We start from the raw sequence: 13,956 nt of genomic DNA, 5'->3' as shown, positions 1-13,956 counted from the left end.
TTCTTTCCTTGTGCTCTCACAATATATTTTATAATGAAGATGGAGCAGCAATTGTTTTGTGTTGATCAAGTAGTGAGTCAAAAAAATTATGAGAAGTGAGATTTAGGTCGATATATTACAAGTTCTTTATATACATTTTAATATGTTAATAAAAGCTAGCACAAAATGACAATCTGAATAAAGAACATTATTCAAAACATTATAATATAGACACACATTTTGTATCACAACAGTTTAAATTCAGCAGCTTTTTTACATTAAACACATTTTACAGACACAACACTCAGTCTGTTGGCTGTAATATCATATGTGTCTCCCCTTTTATGTTTTTAACTAACAACAAACTCCGGTGCACTTTTATAACTGATGATTATCGCAATTTTTTTTACCATGTTCGCAGAAAAGAATCATTACATCATTTTTTTCCAGCTCTGACACACGTTGTCCTTAATGAGTTGGATGTCTTCATTGTGGTTCCTCAGAGAAACCTTTATTCAGAAAGTTATGAAGCACAAATTGATGGAGCAGTATGAGTCCTGCTGGCTACCTGCTAGTTGTTGCAGCCCTCCGCTGCACATCCAGTTTTTTTTTTTTAGTTTAAAGGAAGGACCAGAAGGAGACTTAAACACAGAGCTGATGTGAGTTAAATTATTCAACGCCAGGAAATCTGCAGTAACTCGACTTCACAGATCAACCGCCTGTAAAAGACCAGAAAAATCCTCTAAAAGACGAAATGGCCTCCAGTAAGTACATTTAAAATTTTCAAACACACTTTATATAATTTATCTCAGCTTTATTTAAACTATTATACTCATAAACAAACCTTTTCATGGGCGTGACAAGACCATTTCCGTTATAACGGAAATGCTCTTGAGGAGTTTATCTAGTGTGCAGTCAACAGTGGTGGAAAGTTACTTTTACCAAAGTACTGTACTTATTTACAATTTTGAGGTATTTTTACTTTATTAGAGAACGAAAGTAAAACTATTGCACTATTGTACTGCGTTTGATCCTTTGAGTGATTCATCACAAAGAGGAAACATGTTGAATAAAGTTTATGTTGGAATGAAGATGGAGCAGCAAGTTGTTTTTGTGTTGATCAAGTAGTGAGTCTAAAAAAATTACGAGAAGTGAGATTTAGGTCGATATATTACAAGTTCTTTATATACGTTTTAATATGTTAATAAAAGCTAGCACAAAATGACAATCTGAATAAAGAACATTATTCAAAGAATTATAATATAGACACACATTTTGTATCACAACAGTTTAAATTCAACAGCTTTTATTCTGTAAATGTATTTTACAGAAGTTCGCAAAAAATAATTATTACATCAAGTTTTGCCAACTCTGACACACGATGTTCAAAATGAGCCTTCATTGTGGCTCCGCAGAGAAACTTTTATTTATAAAGCAGTTTGAAGTTCATGAACAGAAATTCATGCAGCAGTATGAGTCCTGCTGGCTAAATGCCAGTTGTTGCATTCCTCCACTGCACACTGTTATTTTAAGTTGAAGGGAGGAACCAGAAGGAGACTGAAGTACACAGCTGACGTGAAAGTTGAACTATTCAGTAACGGAACAACAGCAGAGACTCGACTTCACAGAGCAACGGCCTGATAAAGACCAAACAAACCTGGAAAAAGACAAAATGGCTTCCAGTAAGTACATTTAAATCTTTCAAACACACTTTCTATACTGATTTCAGTTTGACTTCAACTCTTAAACTGATAAACAAACTTTTTCATGACAAGACCACTTCTGTTATAACGGAAATGCTCTTGGGGAGTTTCCTTTTATGGTAAAAATAAAGATCCGCTGCAGGAACCATTTTAAATCTCATCTAGTGTGCAGTCAACAGTGGTGGAAAGTTACTTTTACTAAACTACTGTACTTATTTACATTTTTGAGGTACTTTTACTTTATTAGAGAACAAAAGTAAAACTGTTGCACTATTGTACTGCATCTGATCCTTTGAGTGATTCATCACAAAGAGGAAACATGTTGAATAAAGTTTATGTTGTAATGAAGATGGAGCAGCACATTGTTTTTGTGTTGATCAAGTAGTGAGTCTAAAAAAATGCAGAGAAGTGAGATTTAGGTCGATATATTACAAGTTCTTTATATACGTTTTAACATGTTAATAAAAGCTCACACAAAATGACAATATGCATGTAGAACATTATTCAAAACATTATAATATAGACACACATTTTGTATCACAACAGTTTAAATTCAACAGCATTTTTTCTTTAAACACATTTTACAGACACAACACTCGGTCTGTGGGCTGTAATATCATGTGTCTCCCCTTTTATGTTTTTAACTAACAACAAGCTCCGGTGCACTTTTATAACCGATGATTACCGGAAATTGTTTTTCCATGTTCGCAGAAAAGAATCATTACATCACTTTTTTTCCAGCTCTGACACACGTTGTCCTTAATGAGTTGGATGTCTTCATTGTGGTTCCTCAGAGAAACCTTTATTCAGAAAGTTATGAAGCACAAATTGATGGAGCAGTATGAGTCCTGCTGGCTACCTGCCAGTTGTTGCAGCCCTCCGCTGCACATCCAGTTTTTTTTTTTTTAGTTTAAAGGAAGGACCAGAAGGAGACTTAAATACAGAGCTGATGTGAGTTAAATTATTCAACGCCAGGAAATCTGCAGTAACTCGACTTCACAGATCAAGTGCCTGTAAAAGACCAGAAACATCCTCTATAAGACGAAATGGCCTCCAGTAAGTACATTTCAAACATTCAAACACACTTTTTATAATTTATCTAAGCTTGATTTAAACTATTATACTCATAAACAAACTTTTTCATGGGCGTAACAAGACCACTTCTGTTATAACGGAAATGATCTTGAGGAGTTTACTGTTATGGTAAAATTAAAGATCCGCTGCAGGAACCATCTTAAATCTCATCTAGTGTGCAGTCAACAGTGGTGGAAAGTAACTTTTACCAATGTACTGTACTTATTTACATTTTTGAGGTACTTTTACTTTATTAGAGAACGGAAGTAAAACTATTGCACTATTGTACTGGATCTAATCCTTTCAGTGATTACTCACAAAGAGGAAATGGCTGCAGCCAGCAGGAGTCTGTTTGGATATGAGAGCAGCTCTCAGCTCTCACAGGACATGACGTGTTCAAAGGGAGTCCTGAAAAAGACCAAATGGACACCAAATATGTTCCACTCTTCAGGCACACTTACAACTTTTACACTAATTTAGAGTTTAAATAATTGTGAGAATTATAATTCTAGAAATTTCAGTTTCAGATTAACGTTGGTTAATAAATTTCATCATCCATCTGTTTAACTGAGCTTTGATCAGTTGTAATTTTAGAAGAGGGTTTGTCCATATTTTAAGCCTCTTGTTCTTTGTTCCATAAATACATTTTATTTTATTATTAGTGAATGTAAAATATGTTCAGTTTACACATCCAGGATCGATACAGGAGATCATTCCTGCCCACTGCAATCAGACTGTTCAATAGTTCAGCTCTGACCTGATCCATCACACATCAATAATGTTAAATAATGTTGTTTATTTTCATTTAATATTTGTTCATAATGTGAATTTAAAAAAAATATATTTTTTTTACCACCTCTATTATTTATTCTGTAATTTTTATTGCTTTGCCCTGTACGTGTATATGTTGCTGTTTAATAAAGTATCAATCTATCTATCTATCTATCTATCTATCTATCTATCTATCTATCTATCTATCTATCTATCTATCTATCTATCTATCTATCTATCTATCTATCTATCTATCTATCTATCTATCTATCTATCTATCTATCTATCTATCTATCTATCTATCTATCTATCTATCTATCTATCTATCTATCTATCTATCTATCTATCTATCTATCTATCTATCTATCTATCTATCTATCTATCTATCTATCTATCTATCTATCTATCTATCTATAAAATTTCCAGCATGTTTCAGTAGTTTTCTAACAAAGTATAATTGTAAATGAAGACCCAGTATTTGAGATAAATTCCCGTCATGACTTCAGTGTTATCCGTCGCAGCCACAACTCATCTGCTGCTCCACAGCTCCTCTTGGAGAATTTCTATTTGAGATAAAAGTGCTGAAAGGGACTTCACTCAGCCGGGAGACTGTTATCGTAGTTGAAATACATCATTATCTTGAGGGTAGTTTCATGGTTCTGACATGAGAATAGAAAACAGATATTTCAGAAAATACTGGAATTGATGTCCACTTGGAAAAACTACTGTTTTTATGGAACCTTCACAGGATCAGTGATATTTTTTATTTTATCCTTCAACAGATCGAGAGGAACACATCAGGATTGCCCTTGTTGGGAAAACTGGAGTTGGGAAGAGTGCAACAGGAAACACCATCTTACAAAGAAAAGCTTTTATATCCACGCTGCGTCCTTCTTCTGTGACATCAGAGTGTAAGAAGGAAACAGGAGAGTTTGGTGCTCAAAGTCTGGCAGTGGTTGATACTCCAGGTCTGTTTGATACCAAGAAAAATCAAGAGGAGGTGAAGAGAGAGATCGCTAGATGCATCTCGTTTGTGTCTCCTGGTCCTCATGTGTTCCTGGTGGTGCTGCAGCTCAGCAGATTCACAAAAGAAGAACAAGAAACAGTGAAAATCATCCAGAAGTTGTTTGGAAAGAAGTCAGCAGATTACACCATAGCCCTGTTCACCGGCGGAGACAACCTGGAGGCAGATGGAGGCACTATTGAGCAATTCATTCTTCAAAACCAAGATCTCAGTCGCTTCGTCGGTCAGTGTCGTGGAGGACATCACGTCTTTAACAACAGAAACAAGGATCCCTCTCAGGTCACAGAGCTGCTGATGAAGATCAACTCGATGGTTCAGAGAAATGGAGGAAAGCACTACACCAATAAGATGTTTGTAGAGGCTGAGAAAGCCATAAGAGAAGAAAAGAAACGACTTCTAAAAGAAAATCCAGATATGGATGACAAAGAAGCAAGAAGAAAGGCGGAAGAAGAGAACCAGTTTACCGTGGCTCTTCGATCCACAGCTATAGTACTTAGCGTAGCTGGTGCTGGAGCTGGTGCTGGAGCTCTCTATGGAGCTGAAGTTGGAAGTGTGGGGGGTCCAGCGGGAGCTGCAGTGGGAGCTGCAGTGGGAACTGTAGTGGGATGTATAGCAGCGTTAGTGAACGAGAAAGTATGTGTTATACAGTGATAATCCATATTAATGGCATCTGCCATTTCATTTAACATATTATCCTCACTAACAGGCTGTTTTCTGTTCATTGTAGAGATGCAGGGCTTCTAAATTTAACTAATCGATATTGATTATTCATTATGTGATTAATAACCAACTTTCAATGTAGCTGCTTGATGATTTAGTCTTAAAATTATGAGCTTAAAAGGCATAACAGTGAAACTTTGGCTTTTTTTCCATGTACTTTATACATGGATTCTATGTACTTTATACATGTCTTCCATGTACTTTATAGATGTCTTCCATGTACTTTATACATGTATTCCATGTATTTTAGACATGTGTTCCATGTACTTTATACTTATATTCCATGTACTTTATACACGTATTCCATGTACTTTATACATGTGTTCCATGTACTTTATGCGTTCATATGTTGTAATAACAATAAACAAATAACAGGACAATCTGCATCCAGACAGTTATTCAGGGTGTCCATGTTTCTACGAACCGATGTCCAACCAGGAAAAGTTACGTCACCTGAAGGCGTCTGACTGAACCGTTATTTCAGTTTTCAGATTTTACAAAAACATGAAACCAGTAAATGTTGAAGACGGGCCGGACATAGACGTCATATCTAAAAGGACATGACGTGTTCAAAGGGAGGCTCCAGGACCAGATGATGATGAACAGATGAGAGTGAAAGTATTTATGACCAGAGTGCCAATAGTGAGTCAACATCACAGATAAACTGCCTGAAAAAGACGAAATGGAAACCAAATATGTTCCACTCTTTCGGCACACTTACAACTTTTACACTATTTTAGAGTTTAAATAATTATGATAATTATAATTCTACAAATTTCAGTTTCAGATTAATTTTGGTGCTAAAATTCATCATCCATCTGTTTAACTGAGCTTTAATCAGTTGTATTTTTCTAAGAGGGTTTGTCCATATTTTAAGTCTCTTGTTCTTTGTTCCATAAATACATTTTACTTTATTATTAGTGAATGTAAAATATGTTCAGTTTACACATCCAGGATCGAAACAGGAGATCATTCCTGACCACTGCAATCACTGTTCAATAGTTCAGCTCTGACCTGACCCATCACGCATCAATAATGTTAAATAATATTGTTTATTTTAATTTAATATTTGTTCACAATGTGAATTTTAAAAAAAGTTATATTTTTTTAACACCTCTTATTTATTCTGTCATTTTTATTGCTTTGCCCAGTACGTGTATATGTTGCTGTTTAATAAAGTATCTATCTATCTATCTATCTATCTATCTATCTATCTATCTATCTATCTATCTATCTATCTATCTATCTATCTATCTATCTATCTATCTATCTATCTATCTATCTATCTATCTATCTATCTATCTATCTATCTATCTATCTATCTATCTATCTATCTATCTATCTATCTATCTATCTATCTATCTATCTATCTATCTATCTATCTATCTATTTATCTATCTATCTATCTATCTATCTATCTATCTATCTATCTATCTATCTATCTATCTGTATATATGTATATATGTATATATGTATATATAATTTCCAGCATGTTTCAGTAGTTTTCTAACAAAGTATAATTGTAAATGAAGCCCCAGCATTGGAGATAAAATCCCGTCAGGGTTTTTTATGTAGAGGGTAGTTTTATGGGTCTGACATGAGAATAGAAAACAGATATTTCAGAAAATACTGGAATTGATGTCCACTTGGAAAAACTACTGTTTTTATGGAACCTTCACAGGATCAGTAATATTTTGTATTTTATCCTTCAACAGATCGAGAGGAACACATCAGGATTGCCCTTGTTGGGAAAACTGGAGTTGGGAAGAGTGCAACAGGAAATACCATCTTGCAAAGAAAAGCTTTTATATCCACGATGTGTCCTTCTTCTGTGACATCAGAGTGTCAGAAGGAAACAGGAGAGTTTGATGGTCAAACACTGGCTGTGGTTGATACTCCAGGTCTGTTTGATACCAAGAAAAATCAAGAGGAGGTGAAGAGAGAGATCGCTAGATGCATCTCGTTGGTTTCTCCTGGTCCTCATGTGTTCCTGGTGGTGATCCAGTTCGGCCGATTCACAAAAGAAGAACAAGAAACAGTGAAAATGATTCAGAAGTGTTTTGGAGAGAATTCAGCAGATTACACCATGGCCCTGTTCACCCGCGGAGACGACCTGGAGGAAGAGGGAGTCACCATTGAAGAATTCATTGATGAAATGAAAGATCTCCGTGACTTCGTCGGTCAGTGTCGTGGAGGATATCACGTCTTTAACAACAGAAACAAGGATCCCTCTCAGGTCAGCGAGCTGATGAAGAAGATCAACTCGATGGTTCAGAGAAATGAAGGAAGATACTTCACCAATGAGATGTTTGAAGAGGCCAAGAAAGCCATAAGCGAAGAGATGGAACGACTTCAAAAAGAAAATCCAGATTTGGATGATGAAGAAGCAAGAAGACGGGCGGAGGAAAACAACCCGTTTGCTGCAGTGCTTTCCAGCGCTGCTGGTGGAAATGTGTTTGGTCCACTGGAAGCTGCAGTGAGAGCTTTAGTGGGAGCTATAACTGCGTTAGTAATCGAGAAGAAATGTGTTATACAGTGATTATCAATATTAATGTAATCTGCCTTTTCACTTAACATATTATCCTCACTAACAGGCTGTTTTCTGTTCATTGTAGAAACGCAGGGCTTCTAAATTTAACTAATCGCGATTGATTATTCGTTATGTGATTAATAACCAACTTTCAATGTAGCTGCTTGATGATTAAGTCTTAAAATTGTGAGCTTAAAATGTAGAATAGTGAAATTTTGGCTTTTTTTTCCATATACTTTATACATGTATTCCATGTACTTTATACAAGTTTACCATGTACTTTAAGCATTCATATGTTGTAATAACAATAAACAAATCACAGGACAATCTGCATCCAGACAGTTATTCAGGGTGTTCATGTTTCTACAAACCGATGTCCCACCAGATAAAGTTACATCACCAGCGTCTGACTGAACCGTTATTTCAGATTTCAGATTTTACATAAACATTAAACAAATAAATGTTTAAGACGGGCCGGATATCAATGTAAAGTGTGTGTAATATGTGTAACAGGATATTCTGGAGCCAGAAAGATGTGATTGAGAGTCTCAACTGGTTGACAAGGCGACGTCGAGCTTGGAGGTTTTCGACTGAGGACTTGGTAGTCCTGACTTTATTCACAAAGAGGAAACATTTTGAATAAAGCTTCTTTTCTTGTGCTCTCACAATATATTTTATAATGAAGAAGGAGCAGTAATTGTTTTGTGTTGATCAAGAAGTGAATCTAAAAAATTATGAGAAGTGAGATTTTGGTCGATATATTACAAATTCTTTATATACGTTTTAACATGTTAATAAAAGCACATACAAAATGACAACCTGCATCAAGAGTATTATTCAAAAAATGATAATATAGATTTCCAAATGATAATGGAGTCTAAACATCTGCACAGAATAAAGATTCACTGTACGTCTCACTATTACCTCTTGTGAGATGAATTTAAAAGCCAATTAAAATTCATGTTAAATTATGTCTAGATGTAGCATTGGGTGTTTAAAGAGGATTGATGAATGGATGTGGCTGCAGCCAGCAGGAGTCTTTTTGGATATGAGAGCAGCTCTCAGCTCTAAAAGGACATGACGTGTTCAAAGGGAGGCTCCAGGACCAGATGATGATGCACGGATGAGAGTGAAAGTATTTATGACCAGAGCACCAATAGTGAGTCAGCATCACAGATAAACTGCCTGAAAAAGACCAAATGGAGACCAAATATGTTCCACTCGGTAGGTAAACTTACAACTTTTACACTATTTTAGTGTTTAAATAATTATGATTATTATAATTATAGAAATGTCAGTTCCAGATTAATTTTGCGAATACATTTCATCATCCACCTGTTTAACTGACCTTTGATCAGTTGTATTTCTATAAGAGGGTTTGTCCATATTTTAAGTCTCTTGTTCTTTGTTCCGTAAATACATTTTACTTTATTATTAGTGAATGTAAAATATGTTCAGTTTACACATCCAGGATCGATACAGGAGATCATTCCTGACCACTGCAATCAGACTGTTCAATAGTTCAGCTCTGACCTGATCCATCACACATCAATAATGTTAAATAATGTTGTTTATTTTAATTTAATATTTGTTGATAATGTGAATTTAAAAAAATATATAATTTTTTACCACCTCTATTATTTATTCTGTCATTTTTAATGCTTTGCCCTGTACGTGTATATGTTGCTGTTTAATAAAGTATCTATCTATCTATCTATCTATCTATCTATCTATCTATCTATCTATCTATCTATCTATCTATCTATCTATCTATCTATCTATCTATCTATCTATCTATCTATCTATCTATCTATCTATCTATCTATCTATCTATCTATCTATCTATCTATCTATCTATCTATCTATCTATCTATCTATCTATCTATCTATCTATCTATCTATCTATCTATCTATCTATCTATCTATCTATCTATCTATCTATCTATCTATCTCTCTACCTATCTGTCTATCTGTCTATCTGTTTATCTATCTATCTATCTATAAAATTACCAGCATGTTTCAGTAGTTTTCTAACAAATTATAATTGTTAATGAAGACCCAGTATTGGACATAAATTCCCGTCATGACTTCAGTGTTATCCGTCGCAGCCACAACTCATCTGCTGCTCCACAGCTCCTCTTGGAGAATTTCTATTTGAGATAAAAGTGCTGAAAGGGACTTCACTCAGCCGGGAGACAGTTATCGTAGTTGAAATACATCATTATCATGAGGGTAGTTTCATGGTTCTGACATGATAATAGAAAACAGATATTTCAGAAAATACTGGAATTGATGTCCACTTGGAAAAACTACCGGTTTTATGGAACCTTCACAGGATCAGTAATATTGTTTTATTTTATCCTTCAACAGATCGAGAGGAACACATCAGGATTGCCCTTGTTGGGAAAACTGGAGTTGGGAAGAGTGCAACAGGAAACACCATCTTAGGAAGAAAAGCTTTTATATCCACGATGTGTCCTTCTTCTGTGACATCAGAGTGTCAGAAGGAAACAGAAGAGTTTGATGGTCAAACACTGGCTGTGGTTGATACTCCAGGTCTGTTTGATACCAAGAAAAATCAAGAGGAGGTGAAGAGAGAGATCGCTAGATGCATCTCGTTTGTTTCTCCTGGTCCTCATGTGTTCCTGGTGGTGATCCAATTCGGCCGATTCACAAAAGAAGAACAAGAAACAGTGAAAATGATTCAGAAGTGTTTTGGAGAGAATTCAGCAGATTACACCATGGCCCTGTTCACCCGCGGAGACGACCTGGAGGAAGAGGGAGTCACTATTGAAGAATTCATTGATGAAATGAAAGATCTCCGTGACTTCGTCGGTCAGTGTCGTGGAGGATATCACGTCTTTAACAACAGAAACAAGGATCCCTCTCAGGTCACAGAGCTGCTGATGAAGATCAACTCGATGGTTCAGAGAAATGGAGGAAGATACTTCACCAATAAGATGTTTCAACAGGTCGAGGAAAACATAACATTAGAAACGGTACAACTTCAACAGCTAAATCCATATATGTCTGATGCGGAAGAAAGAAGAAAGGCGGAAGAAGAGAACCCGTTTACCGTGGCTCTTCGATCCACAGCTATAGTACTTAGCGTAGCTGGTGCTGGAGCTGGTGCTGGAGCTCTACTTGGAGCTGAAGTTGGAAGTGTGGGGGGTCCAGCGGGAGCTGCAGTGGGAGCTGCAGTGGGAGCTGTAGTGGGATGTATAACAGCGTTAGTGAACGAGAAAGTATGTGTTATACAGTGATAATCCATATTAATGGCATCTGCCATTTCATTTAACATATTATCCTCACTAACAGGCTGTTTTCTGTTCATTGTAGAGATGCAGGGCTTCTAAATTTAACTAATCGCTATTGATTATTCGTTATGTGATTAATAACCAACTTTCAATGTAGCTGCTTGATGATTTAGTCTTAAAATTGTGAGCTTAAAAGGCATAACAGTGAAACTTTGGCTTTTTTTCCATTTACTTTATACATGGATCCTATGTACTTTATACATGTGTTCCATGTACTTTATACGTGTCTTCCATGTACTTTATACATGTCTTCCATGTACTTTATACTTGTATTCCATGTATTTTAGACATGTGTTCCATGTACTTTATACTTATATTCCATGTACTTTATACACGTATTCCATGTACTTTATACATGTGTTCCATGTACTTTATGCGTTCATATGTTGTAATAACAATAAACAAATAACAGGACAATATGCATCCAGACAGTTATTCAGGGTGTTCATGTTTCTACGAACCGATGTCCAAACAGGAAAAGTTACGTCACCTGAAGGCGTCTGACTGAACCGTTATTTCATTTTTCATATTTTACAAAAACATTAAACAAGTAAATGTTGAAGACGTGCCGGATATAGACGTCATATCTAAAAGGACATGACGTGTTCAAAGGGAGGCTCCAGGACCAGATGATGATGAACGGATGAGAGTGAAAGTATTTATGACCAGAGTGCCAATAGTGAGTCAACATCACAGATAAACTGCCTGAAAAAGACCAAATGGAAACCAAATATGTTCCACTCTTTCGGCACACTTACAACTTTTACACTATTTTAGAGTTTAAATAATTATGATAATTATAATTCTACAAATTTCAGTTTCAGATTAATTTTGGTGCTAAAATTCATCATCCATCTGTTTAACTGAGCTTTAATCAGTTGTATTTTTCTAAGAGGGTTTGTCCATATTTTAAGTCTCTTTTTCTTTGTTCCATAAATACATTTTAATTTATTATTAGTGAATGTAAAATATGTTCAGTTTACACATCCAGGATCGAAACAGGAGATCATTCCTGACCACTGCAATCACTGTTCAATAGTTCAGCTCTGACCTGACCCATCACGCATCAATAATGTTAAATAATGTTCTTTATTTTAATTTAATATTTGTTCACAATGTGCATTTTAAAAAAAATTATATTTTTTTAACACCTCTTATTTATTCTGTCATTTTTATTGCTTTGCCCAGTATGTGTATATGTTGCTGTTTAATAAAGTATCTATCTATCTATCTATCTATCTATCTATCTATCTATCTATCTATCTATCTATCTATCTATCTATCTATCTATCTATCTATCTATCTATCTATCTATCTATCTATCTATCTATCTATCTATCTATCTATCTATCTATCTATCTATCTATCTATCTATCTATCTATCTATCTATCTATCTATCTATCTATCTATATATATATATATATATATAAAATTTCCAGCATTTTTCAGTAGTTTTCTAACAAAGTATAATTGTAAATGAAGCCCCAGCATTGGAGATAAAATCCCGTCAGGGTTTTTTAGGTAGAGGGTAGTTTTATGGGTCTGACATGAGAATAGAAAACAGATATTTCAGAAAATACTGGAATTGATGTCCACTTGGAAAAACTACTGTTTTTATGGAACCTTCACAGGATCAGTAATATTTTGTATTTTATCCTTCAACAGATCGAGAGGAACACATCAGGATTGCCCTTGTTGGGAAAACTGGAGTTGGGAAGAGTGCAACAGGAAACACCATCTTGCAAAGAAAAGCTTTTATATCCACGATGTGTCCTTCTTCTGTGACATCAGAGTGTCAGAAGGAAACAGGAGAGTTTGATGGTCAAACACTGGCTGTGGTTGATACTCCAGGTCTGTTTGATACCAAGAAAAATCAAGAGGAGGTGAAGAGAGAGATCGCTAGATGCATCTCGTTGGTTTCTCCTGGTCCTCATGTGTTCCTGGTGGTGATCCAGTTCGGCCGATTCACAAAAGAAGAACAAGAAACAGTGAAAATGATTCAGAAGTGTTTTGGAGAGAATTCAGCAGATTACACCATGGCCCTTTTCACCCGCGGAGACGACCTGGAGGAAGAGGGAGTCACTATTGAAGAATTCATTGATGAAATGAAAGATCTCCGTGACTTCGTCGGTCAGTGTCGTGGAGGATATCACGTCTTTAACAACAGAAACAAGGATCCCTCTCAGGTCAGCGAGCTGATGAAGAAGATCAACTCGATGGTTCAGAGAAATGAAGGAAGATACTTCACCAATGAGATGTTTGAAGAGGCCAAGAAAGCCATAAGCGAAGAGATGGAACGACTTCAAAAAGAAAATCCAGATTTGGATGATGAAGAAGCAAGAAGACGGGCGGAGGAAAACAACCCGTTTGCTGCAGTGCTTTCCAGCGCTGCTGGTGGAAATGTGTTTGGTCCACTGGAAGCTGCAGTGAGAGCTTTAGTGGAAGCTATAACTGCATTAAGAATCGAGAAGAAATGTGTTATACAGTGATTATTAATATTAATGTAATCTGCCTTTTCACTTAACATATTATCCTCACTAACAGGCTGTTTTCTGTTCATTGTAGAAACGCAGGGCTTCTAAATTTAACTAATAGCTATTGATTGTTCGTTATGTGAGTAATAACCAACTTTCAACGTAGCTGCTTGATGATTTAGTCTTAAAATTGTGAGCTTAAAATGTAGAATAGTGAAATTTTGGCTTTTTTTCCCATGTACTTTATACATGTATTCCATGTACTTTATACAAGTTTATCATGTACTTTAAGCATTCATATGTTGTAATAACAATAAACAAATCACAGGACAATCTGCATCCAGACAGGTAATCAGGGTGTTC

The 13,956-nt window shown here is 35.7% G+C and overlaps 2 protein-coding genes across 2 annotated transcripts; both read left to right on the top strand.

The window, feature by feature from the left end:
* Window positions 1–1,531: 1,531 nt before the first annotated feature.
* LOC138213593 (GTPase IMAP family member 8-like) lies at window positions 1,532–11,326 on the top strand. Its single transcript, XM_069174818.1, has 4 exons — window positions 1,532–1,661; window positions 4,310–4,935; window positions 7,001–7,604; window positions 10,178–11,326. The coding sequence occupies exons 1-4, from the start codon at window positions 1,652–1,654 to the stop codon at window positions 11,062–11,064; spliced, it is 2,127 nt and encodes a 708-aa protein (XP_069030919.1). The 5' UTR covers window positions 1,532–1,651; the 3' UTR covers window positions 11,065–11,326.
* A 1,405-nt stretch (window positions 11,327–12,731) lies between these two features.
* On the top strand, window positions 12,732–13,709 carry LOC138213592 (GTPase IMAP family member 7-like). Its single transcript, XM_069174817.1, has one exon. The coding sequence runs from the start codon at window positions 12,886–12,888 to the stop codon at window positions 13,606–13,608; it is 723 nt and encodes a 240-aa protein (XP_069030918.1). The 5' UTR covers window positions 12,732–12,885; the 3' UTR covers window positions 13,609–13,709.
* Window positions 13,710–13,956: the final 247 nt, after the last annotated feature.

Source organism: Embiotoca jacksoni, unplaced genomic scaffold (genome assembly GCF_022577435.1).
Source record: "Embiotoca jacksoni isolate LCO1_2020_lvr unplaced genomic scaffold, fEmbJac1.0.p SCAF_62, whole genome shotgun sequence".
NCBI classification, from domain to species: Eukaryota; Metazoa; Chordata; class Actinopteri; family Embiotocidae; genus Embiotoca; species Embiotoca jacksoni.
The sequence above is the reverse complement of the archived record's forward strand: the minus strand, read 5'-3'. Positions and strand labels throughout refer to the sequence as shown.